Source organism: Trichomycterus rosablanca, chromosome 25, assembly GCF_030014385.1.
Source record: "Trichomycterus rosablanca isolate fTriRos1 chromosome 25, fTriRos1.hap1, whole genome shotgun sequence".
In the NCBI taxonomy this organism is placed as follows: domain Eukaryota; kingdom Metazoa; phylum Chordata; class Actinopteri; order Siluriformes; family Trichomycteridae; genus Trichomycterus; species Trichomycterus rosablanca.
Genome location: NC_086012.1, coordinates 15440074 through 15461273, shown reverse-complemented (window position 1 = coordinate 15461273; position 21200 = coordinate 15440074). Strand labels below are relative to the sequence as shown.

Below are 21200 nucleotides of genomic sequence, written 5' to 3'. Positions count from 1 at the left end.
AAAATACAGGGCACACTGCTTCATGTAGAACTATAATTTAACACCCCAAACACGATGTCGCTCTGGCTGATGGACCAGCTGCAAATTAGGGCCACACTTTTTGGCCCGTGTTGAGAGGGTGTGGCTGGCCGAGAGGCTTCATAAATATTTTCCCATAGACTCTGACATGTTTGTGTGTGTGTGGGTTTTTTTGGCATGACTCGGCATGTATGCTGAGTCGCCATCTGACCCCCCTGTTGAGAACCTGAGTGAGAGATCGGGGTTAGGTGTCTCGGCACCGCTCGAACAATGGCAGCATATGTGTTGCGAAGCGCAAATGATGTCATGTTGTCGTTTTGGCAAGCTCTGACTTCTCATCCTCGCACAACAGAGCCGTTATTGCTGTTTAGTGCTCCCCGGATACTCCTTTCACTCTCACACGCCCATGTTCTTCTGATCATAAACTTTCTAATGTGCATCTGTGCCCTGCGCTCTCAATACTCCTGTTTATCTTCTCAATTCATTACATAAAGCCTAACTGTAGGCAACTTGGAGATTTGTGCCAAATGCAGCACGCTTGGAGAATTCACCGGATTTCACAGGCAAACATGATATCCTCTAAAAGAACAGCCACTTAAAGCATCTCTTATCAATAATAGTGCAATAATAGTGTAAATATATTGCTTTTAAATATATATATGTGAATCCATTTTGCCAGTCACATGGTCAAGATTGCCAGTTCCTGCAGTAGAAGGACATCCCCATATCATCACTGATCCCCCTCCATGCTTAATCATGAGAATCGTATTCTTCTGGTCATAAGCCTGGCCTTTCTTGCACTAAATAAACTGCTAATCCATGAAGCCAAACAGTTCAACTCAAAACTGTGTCCAAATTGCAAGAGTGGCGTGCATCTGGACTTCTGGCCATGAAATCATGGTTTTAAGAGATCCTGTTATGGTGACCACTGACACATTTGTCCGAGCCTTCATCATGTCATCAAGTCTTTTGTAGTAGTGTGTTTTGTTGTTTTTGTTGTCCTGATGTAGATGATGGGACAGTAGTAGCCTAGTGGGTGGAGCTTTGGGCTGTCAATCAAAAGGTTGAGAGTTCAAATCCTGGCTCTGCCATGGGCCCTTGAGCATAGCCCTTAACCCTCTCTGCTCCATGGGCACCGTACAATGGCTTCCAAACGAGCTGGGATACGCGGAAAAAGAATTTCGTTGTACTGTACTGTACATGTCTATATGTATATATGACAAATAATTGTAATCGCGAATTGGATGTTGTCTGGAATTTGTCTCATGGCCAGTCAGATTGGTGTCCTGTCCAATGTTTGCTGAGCGGTTAAGCCGGCACAGGCTTGAGACCCCACTGCTGGCAGGTAAAAAGAAGTGATTGGCAGTTGTGCGGGTGTCAGAGAGGGCTCATGACACCCTTAACCCTTCTGACTGGGGGTGGGGGGTCACGTCGAGAAAGAAAAACTCCAACTGGTCATGACTGAATTGGGTGAAAAAAAACAGTAACACCATAAAGACAATAAAGAATTGATAACTGCATTTGTATATGTACATACATACATACCACATGTTTCTCTATTGTTATTGTATTATATTCCTTCTAAATACAATCTATTTTTAGTTTTATTTTATTTTATTAAGCTTACTTCTATATGTGCTCGTGTTATGTGTGTGTAAGCCACTGAAACACTCTAACTTCCCTTCAGGGATTAATAAACTGTTGTCTTATGGATTCTCTGCTACTGAAATCCCACTTTATGTGTTTCTGCTTCATTACATAATGTGTAACTGTGGGCAAGTTAAGATTTGTGTCGTATCCAGCACGCTTGGAGAATTTCCAACTCAACGGATTTGAGAGTCTAATGTGATTCACTGTGAAAGAACAGTCTGATCATTCAGTCACCCAGTGCAGTCTGATTCTTACCATGGTAAAGTATCACTCAACCCAAAACCCAAAAACATGATTTATTATTGGGTAGTTGCTTTTTTACATACATCAGCCTGGATAATCTGTAGATTATCACGGTTATTCATGGTAAAAGTCAATTTTTTCATACTGAGTACTTTATTTGAGCAAAAAGCCAAATAAGCCTGTTTTTAACTGTGGACAATATACATGTTAGCATGTTTGGAGAATCAACTCTTTAGATTTAAAAGGCTTGCATTACCCCTTATTTAACAAACTGACCAGTTAAACGCCCAATTTTAACACCAAATAAATGACTTTTGGATTTAAATACATGATTTAAAATGGTTAACTGCTTTTTAAAGATTTGTTGTATTGTAATTATACAGGATAGCTTTAAGTCAAATTATTTGTTCTCATGCTAATGACCTGTCTGGACGTCCAACAGGAACAACTGGCTGTGTCTGAGGGAGGTTAGTCGATGGGGTTCCTCTTTGCTCCTGCAAATGCAACATCTGCTGGCTGGACGAGATGCCTGCACTAATGATGGATGATTAACAGAACACCATATCTTGGCTCTCAGTACGTGATACGGCTCTCTATGAGACTTGGCGACTATATGCATGTCAGAAAGGGCATGTGATAGTCTCGATCACTCAAGCACTATTTTACTATTGTGGTGCAGAAAGATTTAGCTAAAGAGCCACGTCACTTGTAAAGCAGATTTAAAATTGATTGGATGATGAGGTGTCCGTAAACTCAAAAACTGGCTTATCAGCAGTTTATGAGCAAAGCAGTCCTGTTTAATGTTAATATAATCAAAATGTATCTTGAACTACACAAATTCCTGTTTCTAGCATTATAAATATGTATCCTAAATACTTACATTTCATTATTACCCAACCCTCCAGCCAAAACGGCTGTTATTATATATTTTGTGCATCTTTCTGGTATATTTGACATGTTCTGAGGTAATTTAAATACATGAATCTGAAGTGTGTTTGTGGATGTGTAAGATCTTTGTGCATCACACACACTTCCTCTATTTACCTGCACCGCTGCAACCACAGCGCAGCACAGTAGCATGGTGCTCGGTTTGTAGAGGTGTATGCTTTCAGGAAGTGTGTGTTGCCTGTATCTTTGCAAAAGCGTGGGCGTTTAGACAGGGCCTCCCCAAAATCCTTCGTTTTGTACAGGTTTTTGTCGGGCCTCCCCAAAAACACACATTTCATTTTGTTGTTTTGAAGCTGTGTTTGCCGAAACATGCTTAAATGTGAGGTACTGCAGTTCATCGAGAGCATGATAGCACTGTAGAACTGAACTGTATTGAACTGTACGTTATTTTGGTGAAATGATGAGTGATGAGTTAGCAAACGGGTTGCACGGCTCAGAGGAAATGGTGCATGTGTGAGAGCGAGGGAAGAAAATCTTTGATGCTGTGTGTGTGGTGGGCTTCATGTCTGTGTATGTAACGCCATCCCCTGCATGACTTTTCATGAGAACTGTAAACCACTAAGCCATGGTGCCATCGCAAAGTGTACTTAGCTAGAAACAGGTGCACAGAATCGTCATATCATGACATGTTCTTGACCACAGGTGAACCACCGTAATGGTGAAGTATGGGTGAAGTATGGGTGAAGTATGGTATCAAAGTATGATTGTATGTTCATCAGTGTCTAATCTAAAACTGCTTTTGCATTTGCTTATACATGAGAGGACATAAATGAAGCTTTACGTGCATGCATTACCTGCATGTTTACCTGCATGATTTAGGTATTTTAGATTAAAAAAACTGAGACTTTAAAGGAACGTGAGGAAACCAACACAATTCCAGAGACAAAATAGTGTGTGCCTGAATTTCAGGTGCATCAGTCAGAAAAACAAAATATTGTTTTATGTTTCTCAAAATTAATGGCACACCCAACATTCGCTTTTAAATTCTGAAAGTCTGAAGCTGAGTGGCACAGTGGCGCAGCTGGTAGAGAGGGTGTCCGAGTGGATTTCTTCTAGGATTCTAGGATTCTGATTTCATCCCTTCGGCAAAAACATTTCAAAGGTAAAACAGTTTAAAAATGATGAAATGAATAAAAGTCTTTCATTTAAAATTAGAGTTTTGACCCGAAAACAAGCTGTATCATTGTAAGTCTTAAAAGCAACATTTTTGCTCCTTGTGTTGCTGGTTGGAAAACATTCATGCCACAACACTTTATTCTTGGAATTTATCCAAAACAGAAAAGTCTAGATCAGACACCATTTAAGTTTCTCAAGCTTCCCATTGAGCGTCTTAAACTCTGCATTAATCAGACTGGATGTTAACTCAAAGGTTAATGTCTGCTGCCCTGTAGGCCTTATTCATTATGGATTGTGTGTTATTTGCACTTGTCTTTTGTTATGCTCTTCGTCCTTAATGCACGCCGACCGAGGGCTGGTGGTTTCCATGGCTGCGGCAGCCCTGGCGGATGCTTTCAGTTAGCTAATCCAGCCCAAAGCTCTCCAACCCCTGCACTGAATGCACTTCATGTCAGATGCAGATGCTCCTGATTTTACTTCCAGGCACTGGTGAGGCAGTAAGCTGAGTACACCACATTTCCAACGACCAGCTCAGTCATGTTGTTTACAGGCAAGTTTATTTGGGCACAGAACTCATCAGTACTAAATCATCAGTATTAAAACCTCGCCAACCACCAAAAGACCATGAAATTGAACTAAGTGTGGTAGTATTATGGGTGAGTGGAACACAAAGTCAATTAACACCTTCTCCTGATTTGTCAATTCTTTTATAGTATATAGCCAAAAATATATGGACCCTACTCCTAATTAAGTGTTGGTACACCAATTGCTAACAGTTTGAGGTAGGCCTGTTACTGTTTCAACATGACACAACACAAGGTCCATAAAAGCATTGCTGATTTTAGTGAGGAGCTGGTGTGTCCAGCGACTTGCACTTAACCTTATTGAACTAAACCCAGTGAAACATCTCATGGATAACTTGAACACTGACCGTGAGCCAGGCCTTCTCATTTAACATCAGCCTGACCTCACATAACCTTCTCTTGACTTCTGTTTGCCCTAATTTAAAACCATGTTACCATCATTCCTACTCATTCCAAAACTCTAATATGAGCCACAATTCAAGACCTGTTGATCTTTCTACATAATGTTGAATATTTTTAGCTTGCAATTATGACAAACTTTAGAGGTCCAAATATGACCTGCAAAATAACAATTCTTGAAATATTCACCAGAATGAGGCCGGCCGTGGGCATTCCCCCCTGTATGTCAGAGTTGTTTGTTTCTTTTGATTTTTTTATAATTCATTAGAATGGTTTGGCTTCCTAAACAAATTCAGGTCCAGCACCTGAGGCAAGGTGTTTATACAGACTTGAGTCATAGGGGATATACCAGTTTTAAGCCCTGCACCCTTTAAACCACAACGACCTCATAAAAGGCCAATAACAGGGCTCTGAGATACAGCCTCACACGGCTTCTGTTTTCACTGGCAAACACCAAATGTTCGTGCTTCCTCCTCTTTTTAAAGAGGCGTGTTTACACCTTAAGGCGAAAGCCATTTGCCCTGCTCTCCTAATAACAGATCCTTCAATCCTAAATCAGTAAGGTGTTAAGGGTATTGGTATCTGTGATGGGTGGAGGGTGTGCCAGAGTTGTTTAACACCAAGAGTATTGTGAATGACTGCAAGTCCTGTTGAAATCAAACGTTTACCCACGCTTGTAAAGGAAATGTGACTGTTTTTTTTTTACTTTTAGCTTTTTTTTACCTTTAGTTTGGTGGTGTAGAAAGTTGTAGAATGCATATATTACCTTTGTGGCATGACATTTTAATGACTTGTTGGTAATTATTATAGTAATTATGGGAAAGTCAGAAATGTTTGTACACGTCTTAGAAAGCAAAGTCAGTAATGCTACTTAAGGTGCCATTACTGCATTTCTGGAGCTCAGGTGTTATGATGTAATACTGGGGGGTGTTTGGTAGTCAGACGAACAAAAAGCTTTACATTACCAGGGACTGCTGCAAAAGAAATTACCCATTCCTCCAAAAGCAGCATTCTAAAGCTCCACTTAAGTTACTGACCACATATACAATAAATATGTGTTTCTTATTTTATTAATAATAATTTAGGATAAATGGAATGCCTATACATAATACTTGTGTACTTTAATACGTGTATACTTAAATACTTTTTGCTTTAATGTATTTTAAGCTGCTGTAATAAATGACTTTCCTTATGGGATTAATAAAGTGGTCTGTCTGTCTGTCTGTCTGTCTGTCTGTCTGTCTGTCTATCTATCTATCTATCTATCTATCTATCTATCTATCTATCTATCTATCTATCTATCTATCTATCTATCTATCTATCTATCTATCTATCTATCTATCTATCTATCTATCTATCTATCTATCTATCTATCTATCTATCTATGTTCTAAACTGTCAGCTAACTTTGTGCCATGGCCTTCTAATGTGTTGTTAGCAGTAATGATTAAACATAGCATGTGTCCATATAAATAGGACCGATTTGACTGCACATGGTAAGTGATAGGATAAAATGTCACTTTATGCTTAAGAACCACCAAAAAAGGACACATATAAGAAGCTGTTGGAATGTGGGTGACGCTGTCCAAAGTCAAGCAAGCTTTACATCGTGGGCTTAACGGCCACAACGCAAGAAAAAAAGTCAGAATCATAAAAGCGCTTGCTCTGTAGTAGCATTTATGGCAATTTAATACTCGCTTCACTGTAGACAGCTTCACATATGCTTCTGGCTTGACCAATGTTTTGGATCTTGGATTACATTTAGTCAGACAAATAAGACATTTTAGGCTTATTTAGACTTTAGCAAAAGACCCACTTAAACAATGTTGATACAGAAATACACTACATGGCCAAAAGTATTTAAACACATGACCATGAGCTTGTTGAACATACGATTGTAAACAAGTTGTATTAATTTGTTACCACTGTATCAAGATTCAATCAGACAGTAGATACACATACAAAACGAATCACACAGAGTAACCGAGTCTCAAGTCCACTGTTGTTTATTTTCCAACTGACTAAAGAAAAAATGGATGTTATGCGCTTTTTGTCGTTCATTATGTATATACTAAAGTAATCAGAACTGTGTGACTGTGTGCTTAACATTCTGTAGGCAGTAAAGAGCTGAATTAGAAGTGTGAGATGTTAAACAAAAATTAAGCGCTGGACTCCCTGGCTTCCTGTTGCCATTCTTTAAACTCAGGGTAGGGTGGCAGGGAAAAGAGGTGGGGTCAATACTTCTCTCGGTTTACTATTTGTTCATTCATATGTCAATCAAACGCTTTAAGGCTTTCTATTGGTCAATTCTGGTTGGTTATCGCGCTATCGCCCGAGTCCTACTCTTCTCCTCAGTTTGTATCGTCTGACTCCGCGCAGTGGCATAGTGCTGTGCAGTCAGCGACAGAAAAACAGCAAGTTTCTCTTAAAGTGAGAAATATATTATTTCTCACAATGAGTGTTGCTTAAACTCGTAAATACGTTGTTTCAAAGCTGTTAAGCGTGCTACTGTGGTTCGTTTTTAGGCGCTTGAAATAGGACACCGCTTCATCTTGGGTCTTCGGTTTGCGCGGAGTGATACAGTGTTGGGGATGACAATGTGGAGGAGTAAAATGTCTACTCGTAAGATGAAACGGTCGGCAGTCCAGCGATCGTAAATACTAAAAAATAACTCGCAGAAGCTTCCTGAGATAGTTCGTAGTTCGTGTTTTAGAACCAGTTCGGATACATTACAGTCGTATCGTGAGTTATTCGCTTGTTTTTGGGGTGTGAAACGCGGGGACGGGGGATTTTCTCCCCCAACTTTTATGTTTTCTCTCCTGAACGCGCTCCTATTGGATGCTGCACGCGCGAGCCGACAAAAGGTAAACATTTTTCTCTTGTTTTATTAAAAGCTTCATGTGCATTTGTTTTGTATTTGATTAAATGTGATAAAATAAGGTTATGCGAAGAATTCGATGTGCTTGCAAGCAACTTTTTTTTAGTTAAAGGGGGTCCTAAGTTTTTGTTCGTCTCCACTCGTGTGTATTTGGGGTGTTAGCAGGTTTTTAGGCCCTTGTGGGGACCGAATAATGTGAAATTGTTTATATTACGACTTAATAACCTTTTTATTTACAATAACACACTTACAAGTGAGTCATATATGTAAACATTAATGAAATAATGGATAGGAAATATAAAAGATATAACTCACAGAATATGTGTAACTTTATCAATAAGTCTCCATGTCTCTCTCAATCATCAGAGAATTTAGAGAATTTATTCATGTAGAATTAAAATCTGTTTAATACGTGTTTTTTGGTTGTGGATACCTTTTTATATGTACATGTTTTAGGTTACTATAGATAGATAGATAGATAGATATTAGGTAATAAATACGATCATATTTCACTAAAGCACTGCTTGTTGTAGATTGTTATAGGTTTTTTTTCATTTAGCACAGGTTTATTTAAAGGTTCACAGTGTGCTTTGCGAATTCCATTAAATAAAATGTCTTTTATACAATAAATAAAAATGTAAAAAGGCAAGGATCACATAGATCACCACTAGTAGTTCTAGCTAAGGCCACATGTCCAAATATTTATAGAAGTATAAACTAGTTTTGATAATGTAATAAGTTCATTGTCGATTTCCATGCACAGAAACCTAATCATGATATTTGTTTACTGAGGTCCTTCATGTACATCAATACACAAGTCAATAGGATAAACCTCACAAAGATCGTAAAAGCAATGCGTGTGCGCGCGCGCGCGCGTGTGTGTGTGTGTGTGCGCGCGCGCGCGCATGGCCGTAGGAAACTTCTTTGTTCACTTTAGGCACCAACGTCAAGTCTCAAAGTTTTTCTTACAAAGCACTTTTAATGAGGCTTTTATTTAAAGAATATATAAAGTACTTTACTGTGCACACGGAACAATGCAGCATATTCATTTCGTGTAACTAATAGGCGAGTTTGTTTATGTTAGTCGCTCGGGTAAATTGAACGCACCTCATGTTCATAGAGTATATCAACGGGACTCGGTTTATTGTGCTGCGTTCACCGGCGCTGGTTATTTAAGTTTCTATTTAAAACCCTCTGAGTTAAAGCGTATTTGTAGCCCATGTGGTGACCGTATTACATTCATTTTAGTCCCAGACACTGTTTCTGTGTTTCTTGAACACTTAACACACTAACACTTTTCAGTCAGGAACCGTTTCCGTTAAATCTTCCCTTTCTCCCCAGTCGATGTGGTGACGATGGCGGCGAGTTTTCCCCTCAGATCGATCGATAAGGATTTATTTGAGTCCACAAACAATGAGAAGGGAAGAAAGAGCGAATTCAATGTGTCTGTTCATCCTCTCAAAATAAAAGTGACCCCCAAATTCTCACACAGTCCGTTTTTCTAGCAGTTTCTCTGGGTCACTAAGGCCGCGTCCCAATCCTCAATTAAGTCTCTTCACCAAGTGATACAAATACTGTCGCCCATTTCCTTCGATCTACCTTAAATGTGAGCAATCGTGTGGTTTTCTATATTGTACGATATGTAGAATATTTATTATTGTATGTACATATGTACATACACCCATCCCAGTTTGTTTCAAAGCTGTGGTCAGAGCTCATGGTCAGCCATTATACAGCCAGATGCTCTTAAGGGCCTTGCTTAAGTGTCCAATGGTGACTGCTTGGCAAAGTAGGGGTTTGAACACACCACCTGCTGATTGCCTAGTGCTTAACCACTGAGCTGCCTCTGCACCACATATAAAAATGTTTTGAAGAGGTTTACATGCACACAGTTTACATATGTGGTCAGTCTTGTTGCTGCTATTGCGAATAAGGCTCAATATGAGAAGTCCGGGTTGGGGGGCTTTTACTTTACACTTCCCAGTCGTATGATGATCTCATCATAGATTTTACCCCAAGAGCCATCCACTCCATCACAGACCTTGGTGAATGGATATTACTTTATGAAATTACTGCTGTGGTGGAAAACGTAGTCTGCTGCTGTTTACATTGTGAACCAATTTTTACACCACATTTGTATGCGCAAGAAATGTTTAGAATAAAAGTACATATAAAAGATTTTACTACACTGGTTGTCTGTAAACATGTTTAAATCGTGTCACCGCAGCATTTATAAATTGTATTGTTTATATTTCAAAGATTATTTTAACTCAGTAGGGCAGTTGTTAATGTGAGCTGCACAGCGATGTGGGTCTTAATTTAATTGACTTATAATTAAAATATCAGCAGTTGGATATTAAAACGTCTTTAGAGCAGCAGTGCAACTTTAATATATATTTTAGTTGCACACCAGCAATATTTAACTGTTCTATCATACTGCGTGTTGCAGCAGACGCAGCAGGAAACCAACAACGTAAACAACTGATTTAATGTGCCGAAATAAAACAAGCTTTTCAACTTTGTTTATTGTTTTTACTACTATTGTATTCTATTGAATTCCATATTAAGCATTACATTACAAGTAAATGCAACCTTATTTATAAAACAGTTACACAGTAGTTTACATGTTAAACATTTAGCCTTAAACATGATTTGTAGTGTTAGTTTTGTGTGTTTTACACTACGTTAATCTCATTTTATTTAAATTAAGTGTTTAGTAGGGTCTCAAAAAAGATGTGCTTTAGTTCCTCACACACTGGTGTGTTTATTACCAGCGGTCTTGTTTGATGTGTGGCCAAGAACCGTTTACTGTTGTGTCAAAAAGAGCTTTAGGATTTCAGACATTTGCTTCTCTCTCATATACAAAGCTGAGAAAGCGTGCCACATCTTTCAGCCAATGTTTGGTGTCAGTAATTGATAATTTAGTCAGTTCTGTCTGCATTTCATTAAGCTCTGATGGATATAGTATATGTTCTTGAGCAGGCTCGCTTCTCTATTAGCTCACAGTTACATAATTCTGATCCCTTTTGATAAAACGAGAGATTTTGTAGACCTGGATTTGTGGATCATGTTTATAAATTATTATTTGCTTGTACACTTTTGTCCAAGGAAGTCGACTTGGTCCATGTTTCCTGTCCTTTCACAAAGAGGGTGATGACGCATAAGCTGTACATCCTGTGAGATTCAGCTGTGTTTTTAATCTCTGTTTAGTGAGAGATGATTACTTAAGTGTCTGTAAATCATAGAACAAATAAAAGTCTTTTATAGCCTTCATTTTACTGGGTTGTTGTCACCCTTCTTTTTAATACGTGAGTGTGTACATGACAAATTTTTGGCTTCTTTTTTTTAAGAAGGATCTTTCTGATGTCCGACTCAATTTGTGATCCAATCAGCATGTTTAAATATGCAGAGAATCTTCATTTATTTTATTTTTATTTATTTTATTTAAGTATGTGTATGTGTTTGTTTGATTAGTGCTTTCTTTTTCTAACCGTCGTAAATCCTGAAATAGAAAGTAACCTGATATGTTTGACAAATCATAGTGTATAATGCCAGGGCCCTGAAGCAATTCACGTTGACATATGGCGTGGTTCATGATTTTATACATGTCAAAGTATACCTGACATGGTCCAAATGTACTCTGGCATATAACAATGGGCAAGAACAGCTTTTATTAGTGTAACACAACATTGTAATGCTGTAAGGTTTAAAGTTTGAATATGAAAATTAAATATTAGGTACAAGTCAAGCAGTGAAGTGGAACATAATGGCTTGTATTATAGTTTTCAAAAACATCAAGTCCTCCGAGCCTTGTGGGATAATGTTCTTTAGACTGATGAGTCAAATGTGAAACTGTTAAGTGTGAAATATGCAAATATTGAGGAAATCAGGAAAAAATACTTCACAGCACTGCATGGTTTATTAATTATAACCTTGTGGTTATAACGGCCAGTTAGTTGAATATCATGGGCTGTGTTTTGATCTTCCTTCATTGCGTTGGGTAATGTAATATTCTTTATTAAGCTATTTTGGTCAATCTGTTTGGGCCAGTAATTATAATACAGTTTGAATATTCTTTTAGATGTGGTTTGTTGATGTCGACCTCTGGACTAGAGACTCACTGCTAGTGCTCATGTCTGGTTAACCAAGAGCTTCATGTGATGTGGTGCATATTTAAATACCAAGTTAAAGTTTTTCTGTGATGTGGAGGAGAAGTGCTGTCAAATCACCTTACTGCTCTGCTTTTTAAATTAAGCCTGATCGCTTTAACTCAGTTTCATCCTCTAACTAAACATGGAAGCATTCAGATGTTTTCTTATTTGCATCAGTTAGTCTTGGGTAAATGTATATTTTATACGTATTAAACTTCACTGCAATGCCACCACGTGCCCTATTTTGTACAATAATGATACATTCAAACATGGTACATTTATTTTCCTTGGAAAATACCACCAGATTCACCACCAGATTGTTGTTTTGTAACTAGTGAGGTAACTGAATTTCATGTGGGTCACATTTGCACGGTTGTCCTGATTTTAAGTGTGTGGTCTCAGAATTACACTGCACAGACCTCAGTGGAGTTTTAAACGCAAGCCAAATTAAACGATGTCCAAATTGTTAACATACTTTCTACTTCTTAGAAAATTCATTTATTGTTGGCTCAGTTGCTCTTAAAGAAACAGTCCTTCACACCCAAAGAGCAATGTCGAATATGTGTTTTTAACTCTGACTGGACGGTTGTGGATTTATAGGAAGTTGACATGATGTGATTTTTTTGTTGTTGTTGATACTAGATGTATGTGCCATTTGTACACCTATACCTAATGTAGCACCAGTGTCATCAGCTCTTTCCCTACTTTTATACAAACCTAATGTTTTTCTTCCAGTTGTAGTCTGGTCACATGGGCTGTTCAGTTATTAGTCAGAAAGCTGCTGATGGTTCCTGACTAGTGTCTAGTCTTGATTGATAACACATGAGTCTTTCTGTAAGCCAAGATGATGTCAGCAGTCTAAACCACAATTTGAATATTGACCTAATTTTTAATGTTTCCCCTATTCTTTCTTTATGAAAACAAACCCTGGTTATTTTTTGCCTTGTATGTAGAGAATATAACTATTAAGCTGGATTCTGTCTTTGCAGTTGTTGTCATTAGTATGAGAACATAAGTTAGATGTGTTGGATCATGTGTAACATTTTATTTTTGTTGTCGATACGAAGCTGGATTTTTTTTATGTTCATGAAAGTTGGTAATTTTGTGTCTCTGATACATCTAAAATTTAAGTACAAATGTTATTTTACAAAAGTTATACAGCACAGTTTAAAGAAACCTTTGAGTATTATTTAGCAGCAATTATTCAGCGGTTGTTTGTGTTATGTTGTACCTAGGTCAGAATTAAAGGCTGAAGGTGCTCTTGGTTGGAGGAAATGTCGGGGTTTTTATCCTGCTGTTGTATGTGACCCCCGGGACTGGTTAAGGTGCCAACATGACTTGGGCGAGGGGGGGGGGTCATTTCACATAGAGCATAGTGTGACTCTCTATACATGATACACCTCTCAGTAGCCAAAGATTACCAATGTAAACCAACCTCACAAACAAGCCTCACTGTATTCTTAATAGATTAGATTCAAAAAGATTTTCTAATCTTTTGTGCTTTGTTTTGTGATGTCTTATTCTGCAGATTTCTTTAAACATACCACCAAGGGTTTATTTTTGTAAGTTTTCCATAACTTAAGAGCGGCAGCTCTGATACTGTAAGGATTTTGGTGTTGGATCTCTATCAGTCAAATTGCTATTAATATAAGCTTTGAATGATGAAACTGGGACATGCCTTCTAATAATTGAAATGGTTTAAGATTTCTGAGCCAAATTTAATGGTTTGTTTTCTTTAACCCACAATAGGGCATACGGAGGTAAGGTAAAGCAGGTAAAGGTCTTTAAAAGCAGAGCATGTATGAGCACCACTTATTTTTCTGTCTTTTTTTTCTGCAGGGTTGCAAAGTCACTGGGTTTGTGTGCACACTGACAAAATATGAGTGATATCAGAATGGGCGCTGCAGCAACAGACCGGGAGCTCAGTGATCTGCTGGACTTCAGTGTTGTAAGTGCAGATATTCTTCGTGTTCTCACTTTGTTTAGAAATTATCACCATAGTGTATTATCAGGCATTCTTGCATGCTTATGTGCACTCACACGGCTTTATTTTGACATAGAGCAATATCATTTTGCTTTAACTCTGTCTGCTTTTCTGTAGATGTATCCTCTTCAAGTCCAGAATGGAAAAAACAGAGCCAATGGTCAAGCCAATGGTCAAGTCAGTGGTCAGTTTGGAGGATCAGGTAAGTCATGTTTCTGTCTAACCTTTGCTCCCCAGATGGTGTGGTCCGGGTCCTTTCTGTGTGGAGTTTGCATGTTCTCCCCATGTCTGTGTGGGTTTCCTCCCGGAGCTCTGGTTTCCTCCTGCGGTCCAAAGACGTGCAAGTGAGGTGAACTGGAGATATGGACTGTTTGGCAATAAACCTGAACTGATGAGTCTTGTGTAACGAGTACGAGACGTTAGAAATCCAAATAAATAAATAAACTTGCGCTGGACAAGTGGAAACCTTTTACAAATGCCTCCCAGATGGCATGATGATAAACCTGAATATTCATGAATTTGCTTCTATGCATGTACATTCATTGGCCATCCTATATACTACATCTACCATATGTACGTTGTGTATATACAGTTACTGATTGTAGTCTGTCTGTTGCTTTTTGCATTTGGTCATTTCCCTCTGCTTCATGATCTCTCACTGAAATAGGAAATCCCCCTTCCTGGTATTTGTATCTGGTGTATCTGGTGCAGCAGTATATCTGGGGTTATTTAATGATGTTTAGACTTACTGGCCTTGTTATTTGGTTCACCCTGTTGGCACATGTTGTGAGTGTACAGTTAAACAGTCTCTGGTTTGACCGCAGCAACACGTGTGGTACAGATGAAGCTTGCATGTAAACACAGAGTGTCTGGGTTTGAATCTCAGCTGTGCCATCAGCCAGATGAGTGTCCACTCAGTCATGATTTGCTATGTCTGAATGTTGGGGGTTTACTCTGTTTTTCACTAGGGTGAAACTCGATTCTCTCTGGTAAACTCTGGTAAATAATGTCAGTAAGATATGAGAATTCTTTATTTGCGGTGCCAATTTAAAGAGGGATATAGTGAAAAATAATGGGAGGCTGGCTTTTGAGATGCAGACCTCTGCAACACTCATGGTTCCAGGCATGAACAGTCTTAAGGAATTGTATGAGACCAAGCAAGGAAGCACATGTGGTTAAGTTTTCGGTTTCGGTATGAGCAGTTTGCGTACTGAGACATTTACCGACTTCTGTAGAAAGCTGGTAGTGCTGGGGTGTAATATACAGTATTATTGGGTTTTGTGGACATGGTGAATTGGGTGCTAATATTCAGTGCGAAATCAGTCAGTTGCTTTCGACTGTTATAACTGGTCCTAAAACCGGCGAATGTGCGTGAACACACAGCTTTGCTGCGTGTTCACACCTTTCGGAGCAGGTGAAGGTCGCAGTCTTTCACAAGCGTTAGCACCCGCAAAACCACCAGAGCTGTCTGTGCATGATGACCTTCTACTGTATTGTACTGTACTGTATATTTTTTTTATTCCAAACCCAAGCCTTCTGAAGAAGAAACCAAGAAACTGAAATTAAATTAATATTTATGAATGTTGTTATATTTACTATTTATAGCTGTTTGCTGATAGTGATTTAACTGGGCATGTTAAAAACAATAGAAATGTAGCCGGACGTTGTCGTTAAGTCGTTAAGTACGATGGATTTGCACATAAATTGAGCTCTTTTGTGAAGTCGTCTGCGTTCGGTTAGAAATGCGGATTCACTGACAGTCGTTTGTTAGCTGTTTATCAGCTGTGCCGTTCGTGATGAGGAAGAACGAACTCCCTGAGGTGTTGCTGGCCAGCAAGTTTCATTTACTGAGTATATGAAAGTGAGAATAACTGGGGTAAATATAACAGCAAAGTTCTGCTTAAAGCACAGAGGAGCACTGGGGTTTGCATGAAGCAGAGTTTTCCATCCCTGCAGACGGCCAAAGGCCTTTTGGCTGAGAAAAAAAAAAGAGCAATAAATACAACCATAGCTGATTTCTGACTCACTTGGCTTAAGCCTCTTTATATGCATACAGTATAAAGCTATGCATTATTTTACAAAGTTGGACATCCAGTGAAGGTATTTCCTGAAGCAGAGTAACATGTTTATATTAATGTCTTATCGTATTAATGTAGGTATCGTATTAATGTAGGTCTGATAATCACATAACCTTCAATTTCTTGCATTGCAGTTTTAAGTCGCTTTAAATAAAAGTGTCTGCTAAATGTTGTAAGCGTAAAAGTCTAGTTCTCACATGACTTGCTCTTCCAGATTGATTAATCATAAACAGAGATATTTCAGCGCATGTCTGAAGACAAAGTGCCTAACTGGCAGAAAACACTTTGTGCTGTCAGAACACAGGGGGACACAACATTAGGCCACCTAATTTTTTTATCTGGTGATTATTAATTATTCCTCAATTGCTTGTACTGTGTTTAGTCACAATCATAAGTCACTTCAGGCAAATAGAATGGAACACACAAAGGGACATTTTCCCTCAAAATAAAAACACAGCCAGAAAAACGTATTGATCAGCTGGTTTATACCAGATGCCGCATTAGACACACACGATTAACACACACACATCCTGTAAGGGGGAAGCTCCTCCTCTTTGTGATACCCGCCATATACCCATTTCAATCAAACATACTGAATACATATACTGAATGTTCTAAATACTTTCAGCAGCGGGGGGCATGGTGGCTCAGTGGGTAGCACTGTCGCCTCACAGCAAGAAGGTCCTGGGTTCGATCCTCAGGTGGGGCGGTCCGGGTCCTTGCTTGGTGTGAAGTTTGCATGTTCTCCCCGTGTCTGCGTGGGTTTCCTCCGGGAGCTCCGGTTTCCTCCCACAGTCCAAAGACGTGCAAGTGAATTGTGAATTTCCGTGTTTGATATAACCTTGTGAACTGATGAACCTTGTGTAATGAGTAACTACAGTTCCTGTCATGAATGTAACCAAAGTGTGAAACATGACGTTAAAATCCCAATAAACAAACAAACAAACTTAGAGCAGCGACAATCTATTGCAAAGCTCTAATTAAATCGAAATGAAAACAGTCCTTAAGTTTTAGGGAAAAATTGGTCTAAAAGAGCGGATCTAAGGAACAACACCTGACGAGGACTATAAACCGAAATATTTGAATCACCTTCGTTTCCTGCTGTGAATATATTTACTGTGTAAACACGACATAAGGCATCTAAATAAATAAATAAACCAGCCTGGTCCATATATATTGATTAGTCTGTGGTGGTAGCACACTAGACATTGTAGTATTATTTATGAATGCGTGGGTGTGTGTTGTGAGTGTGGTTTTGGCTTTCTTTGTATTGATCTTGTAAGTGTACGTGTCAGCTTCACTCAGCTCATGACTCAGGTGTGACTAGACCGATTCTGACACATTTCCCCATAATTATAGGCCTTTGTTTATTGAGCCGGGGGGAGGGGGGGATGACGACGACGACGTGCGCTCTTGCTGTTGTTGTACAGTTGTTCAGATTTGTTCATCCTGACTCACTCAGAACTATACCGTGTGCTTCCACACACACAAACACACACACCTTCATGGTCTCAGTCATGCCTTCAGGGCAGAGAGTGGTGTAGAGATAATGCTTTACGACTCGCAGCTTGCATCTCTATTGTCCTCCGTAATCAGCGTGTCTGCACAAACAGGTAGCGTGCGAGCGCGCTACGAGTCTCTGAATGGCGCGCTGGATCTCCAGACGCTAATGACTCACCGGCTCATAAAGAGGGTGAGGAATGATGGATGAACGAGTGGCATGCACACACACACAAACAAGAACGGAGAGCTTGTATGTATAGTTCGGCTTGTTTAAAGTCTTGATTTTGCCCCATGGGTCTCTTGTATGACTCCTTGCTTATGTGTAGCTTTGAGTGGATCAGCTGGAGAGTCTTAGTGAGACTGAAAAAGTGCTTTCCAGGTTTTATTAGTCCTGCGGAGCAAGGTTTTGTTTATTCAGGTGCTGGGAGAACGGCTTACTTCTGGGTGCTGTTTTTAACCCCAGGACATTTTCTGCTCCGAGCTGTAGACTGTACAGCATAAAGCATGGCCATTGTAATACGTATTATGTCTAATCCACATTTTTCCTCTGTTAATAATACTGAATGTCTGCCATGCTTATGAATATGGATTACAGCTATTTTGAGGGTTTTTTTTAACATACACCCCCACGTTTCATCACCCTCCTGGTGCCTTTCACATTCCACACTATTAGATGTCTCGTTCTCACTCTCTTCCCCCTCGCTTCATGAATAGCTGTTAATAGCAAGCACCCTGTTCTTTTAAAGGGTGCCATTCTTCATGTGAAGTGTTCCTTGTTTGCAGGAAGTTCCAATATTGTTAAGGAGCATAAGTAAACAAACGACTCTTAATGAGATTTCCACCGGCGTTGTCTAAAAGCAGGTAGTGAGGCATAGTGAAACGTAACACCCTCCATCATTTTTCCTGTTATTTTTCATATGGTCCGTCAATGGTGTACGTGTGTAGGTAGGTAAGTGTGTGTGAGAGCGAGAGAGAGAGCCAATTCGGTCAGATAGCTCTACAGCTCACAGTGCACCAACACAGATGAGGTAGGTGTGTGTGTGTGTGTGTGTGTGTGTGCGCGCTGCACCGTATGAGTTGATTGAATTTTCTGACACGAGCCCACGTCTCTCCACTCCACGACACCCCTGGAACTCTGCCTGCAGATTACGGTTGTCACGGCAATGATGCCGGCCCCGCGTTTCGCTCCGGTTCTGCTCGGCTGCCGACGCCGTCACGAATCTCTCCTCTCCCTTTCCTCAGTTTTAATTAGACAACAAAACTATGAATATTCATAAATGTTGAGTTCATTAATATGCACACTTATGCAAATAGGCTCGCAATTAGGCTCTTCTCTCCAGAGATCCTCGCCAGCATTACTGCATGGGGGGGGGTTCTGGAAATTTCTGCGCTCTCTATATACAGGGACAGTGATACCTCAGTGGTTAAGGTACTGGTCTAGTAATCAAGCTCAAACCTCAACATTGCAAAGTTGCCAAGGCCCTTAATCCTCATTTGCTCAACCTGTATAATTGTAAGTCGCTTTGGATAAAAGTGTCTGTTTAATAGCGTAAGAGTGTCTGTGTCTGTGTGTGTGTGTGTGTGTGTGTGTGTGGGCAAGCCGTAGCCTAGTGGTTAGGGAACTGGACTAGTAATCAGAAGCTGTTGGGCCCTTGAGCAAGGCCCTTAACCCTCAGTTGCTCAGACTGTATACTGTAACTAGTGTAAGTCGCTTAGGATAAAGGCGTCTGCTAAATGCTGAAAATGTAAGTGTGTGTGTGTACAGACACAGACACATACACACACTTGTTAGTATAGTGCATTTAGATTACATTAGATCGGCATGCCATGTGCTAGTTTGCTTCTATAATTCATCATGATCTCAATGTCAGACAGTAACGTTACTCATGTATGTAGTTTCATTTTTATGTACCTATTTTACATTCTAACTTTATGACTGCATAGTGCGCGATATGTGATTTTTATCACAGATTTAAAAGATGCTGAGTAATTTTGGGAAGGTTGCTGAGCGCAAGTTTAGTACATCCCACTCGACAAACCAACTTCTTTCATTCAGTCATTCAGGCTCTGATGTGTGCCAACATGATGGAAATGTGATACTAGTCCACAGTTCACCATTAACTGAAATATTTTCAACAAGTCTTTATGCTTTACAAAATAAAAAGAGCATATTGTAGTTAAAGTGCCTGTAATGTAGAACAGTGAGACAAACAAACATTGTAAGCATGACTTGTTCAGCTGAATTTAAATGTAAACAAAGCTGGCAGCAAATAGTTCATGACAAGAGTGTCATTGGAGCACTGTCAAACTCCCTCCCTCAGGTCAGGTTGATGGTACCGCCTGGGATTTGAACCGAAGAGCTTGAAATCTAGACTGCTGCACTATCTAGGTCGTCCAAGTGACAAATTTTAACATTTGTGTGTGTTTGTTTGTTCTGGAATAATTGTGTATGGCAACGCTAGATAACATAATTCTAACTAAAGTATATTCATGGTTTTGGGTTCTATCTATATGATGTATTTTAATAGTCTTTATGTTTCCATGTGTGTGTTACACATTACTTATTGGATACCAGTTTTCCTAAACCAACACTACTGTAGAGTTTAAATGACCAGTGGCCAGTGCAAACAAATTGTGTATGTCCACACAATCAAACAGGTTTCTGGTGCTGCTAATGTGTTTGTTGGAGCTCCATCATACAGCCTAGTCTTTTTTTTTTTTTTTTACCGGCTCTTTGACCTACTCTTTATTTTTAAATGCTGATCACATTGTTAATGTTCTCGCAGGGTGAATGAAAGTACCTTGCCTAGTCTCCATTTTCATTGACTGCATTTAGTGACTGGAATATTAAATTAATCCATTTTGTAATGGATGGATTATATAAAATCCGTTCTTAATGTTAGGCTACACAGGCTGATTTAAAAATAGCTGGAGGTGAGCTCAGCGCTTATGCACCACGCAGCCTGTGTATTTTTATTTTGGTCGGGTTTTCACGGCTTTTATTAATAGCTGACGGAATCTTCTGGAATGATTCGCTAAGCACTTACATTGTCGTGTCAGCACCAGAAAACTAGACGTGACACGACTTGCTTCTAAACATAATAATAATTGCTTTAAGTAATTTCTTTGATGGTTAAGCTCTAACAGGTTTATTAACTTAAACCTTCTGTAAACAACAACGTGTGTTTTGTGCTGCAGGTTTGAATGACGGCGGTGGATCAAGCTCCTGGGGCTCAGCAGAGCAGAACAGTCCGTCCTTCATTTCACGGGTAAGAAATGAAACGATCCTCTGAATCTGTCAGATCATAAAGCGCTTTGATGTTAGTTGAGATCGTGTAGTGTGTTAGAACAGCTCCATTTTAGCAAGCTAACCAGATACAAAGACATGGAAGTTTCTCAGAACCTTATGCCTTGTAGATCTTGTTCAATAAAATGAAGGCAAAAGCATCATTATATTGTAAGTGCAATAAGTAGTAAATACACAGCTTAATAAACATACAAAGCCACGTTTTCAGTGATGCCAGCTTTGTCCTAGTTTCACAGAAGCTTCTTTATAAGTGGGGTGCTTTGGGGTAGTGAGGGTATCTTTTAAGTGTTTTGGTATACAGGTGATAAAACTGTATAATGAACAATATGTCATGTTGATTCC

General features: G+C 39.4%; 1 protein-coding gene across 3 annotated transcripts in view; it reads left to right on the top strand.

Moving 5' to 3' along the window:
- The first annotated feature begins 7444 nt into the window (after positions 1 to 7444).
- tcf3a (transcription factor 3a) overlaps positions 7445 to 21200 on the top strand; it is a 32818-nt gene continuing 19062 nt past the window's right edge. For all 3 annotated transcript variants that reach the window (XM_062987613.1, XM_062987612.1, XM_062987611.1), the window contains exons 1-4: positions 7445 to 7821; positions 13826 to 13934; positions 14088 to 14172; positions 20750 to 20820. In XM_062987613.1, the coding sequence (XP_062843683.1) occupies positions 13866 to 13934; positions 14088 to 14172; positions 20750 to 20820 (225 nt within the window). In that variant the 5' untranslated portion in view covers positions 7445 to 7821; positions 13826 to 13865. The remainder of the gene's footprint in view (positions 7822 to 13825; positions 13935 to 14087; positions 14173 to 20749; positions 20821 to 21200) is intronic.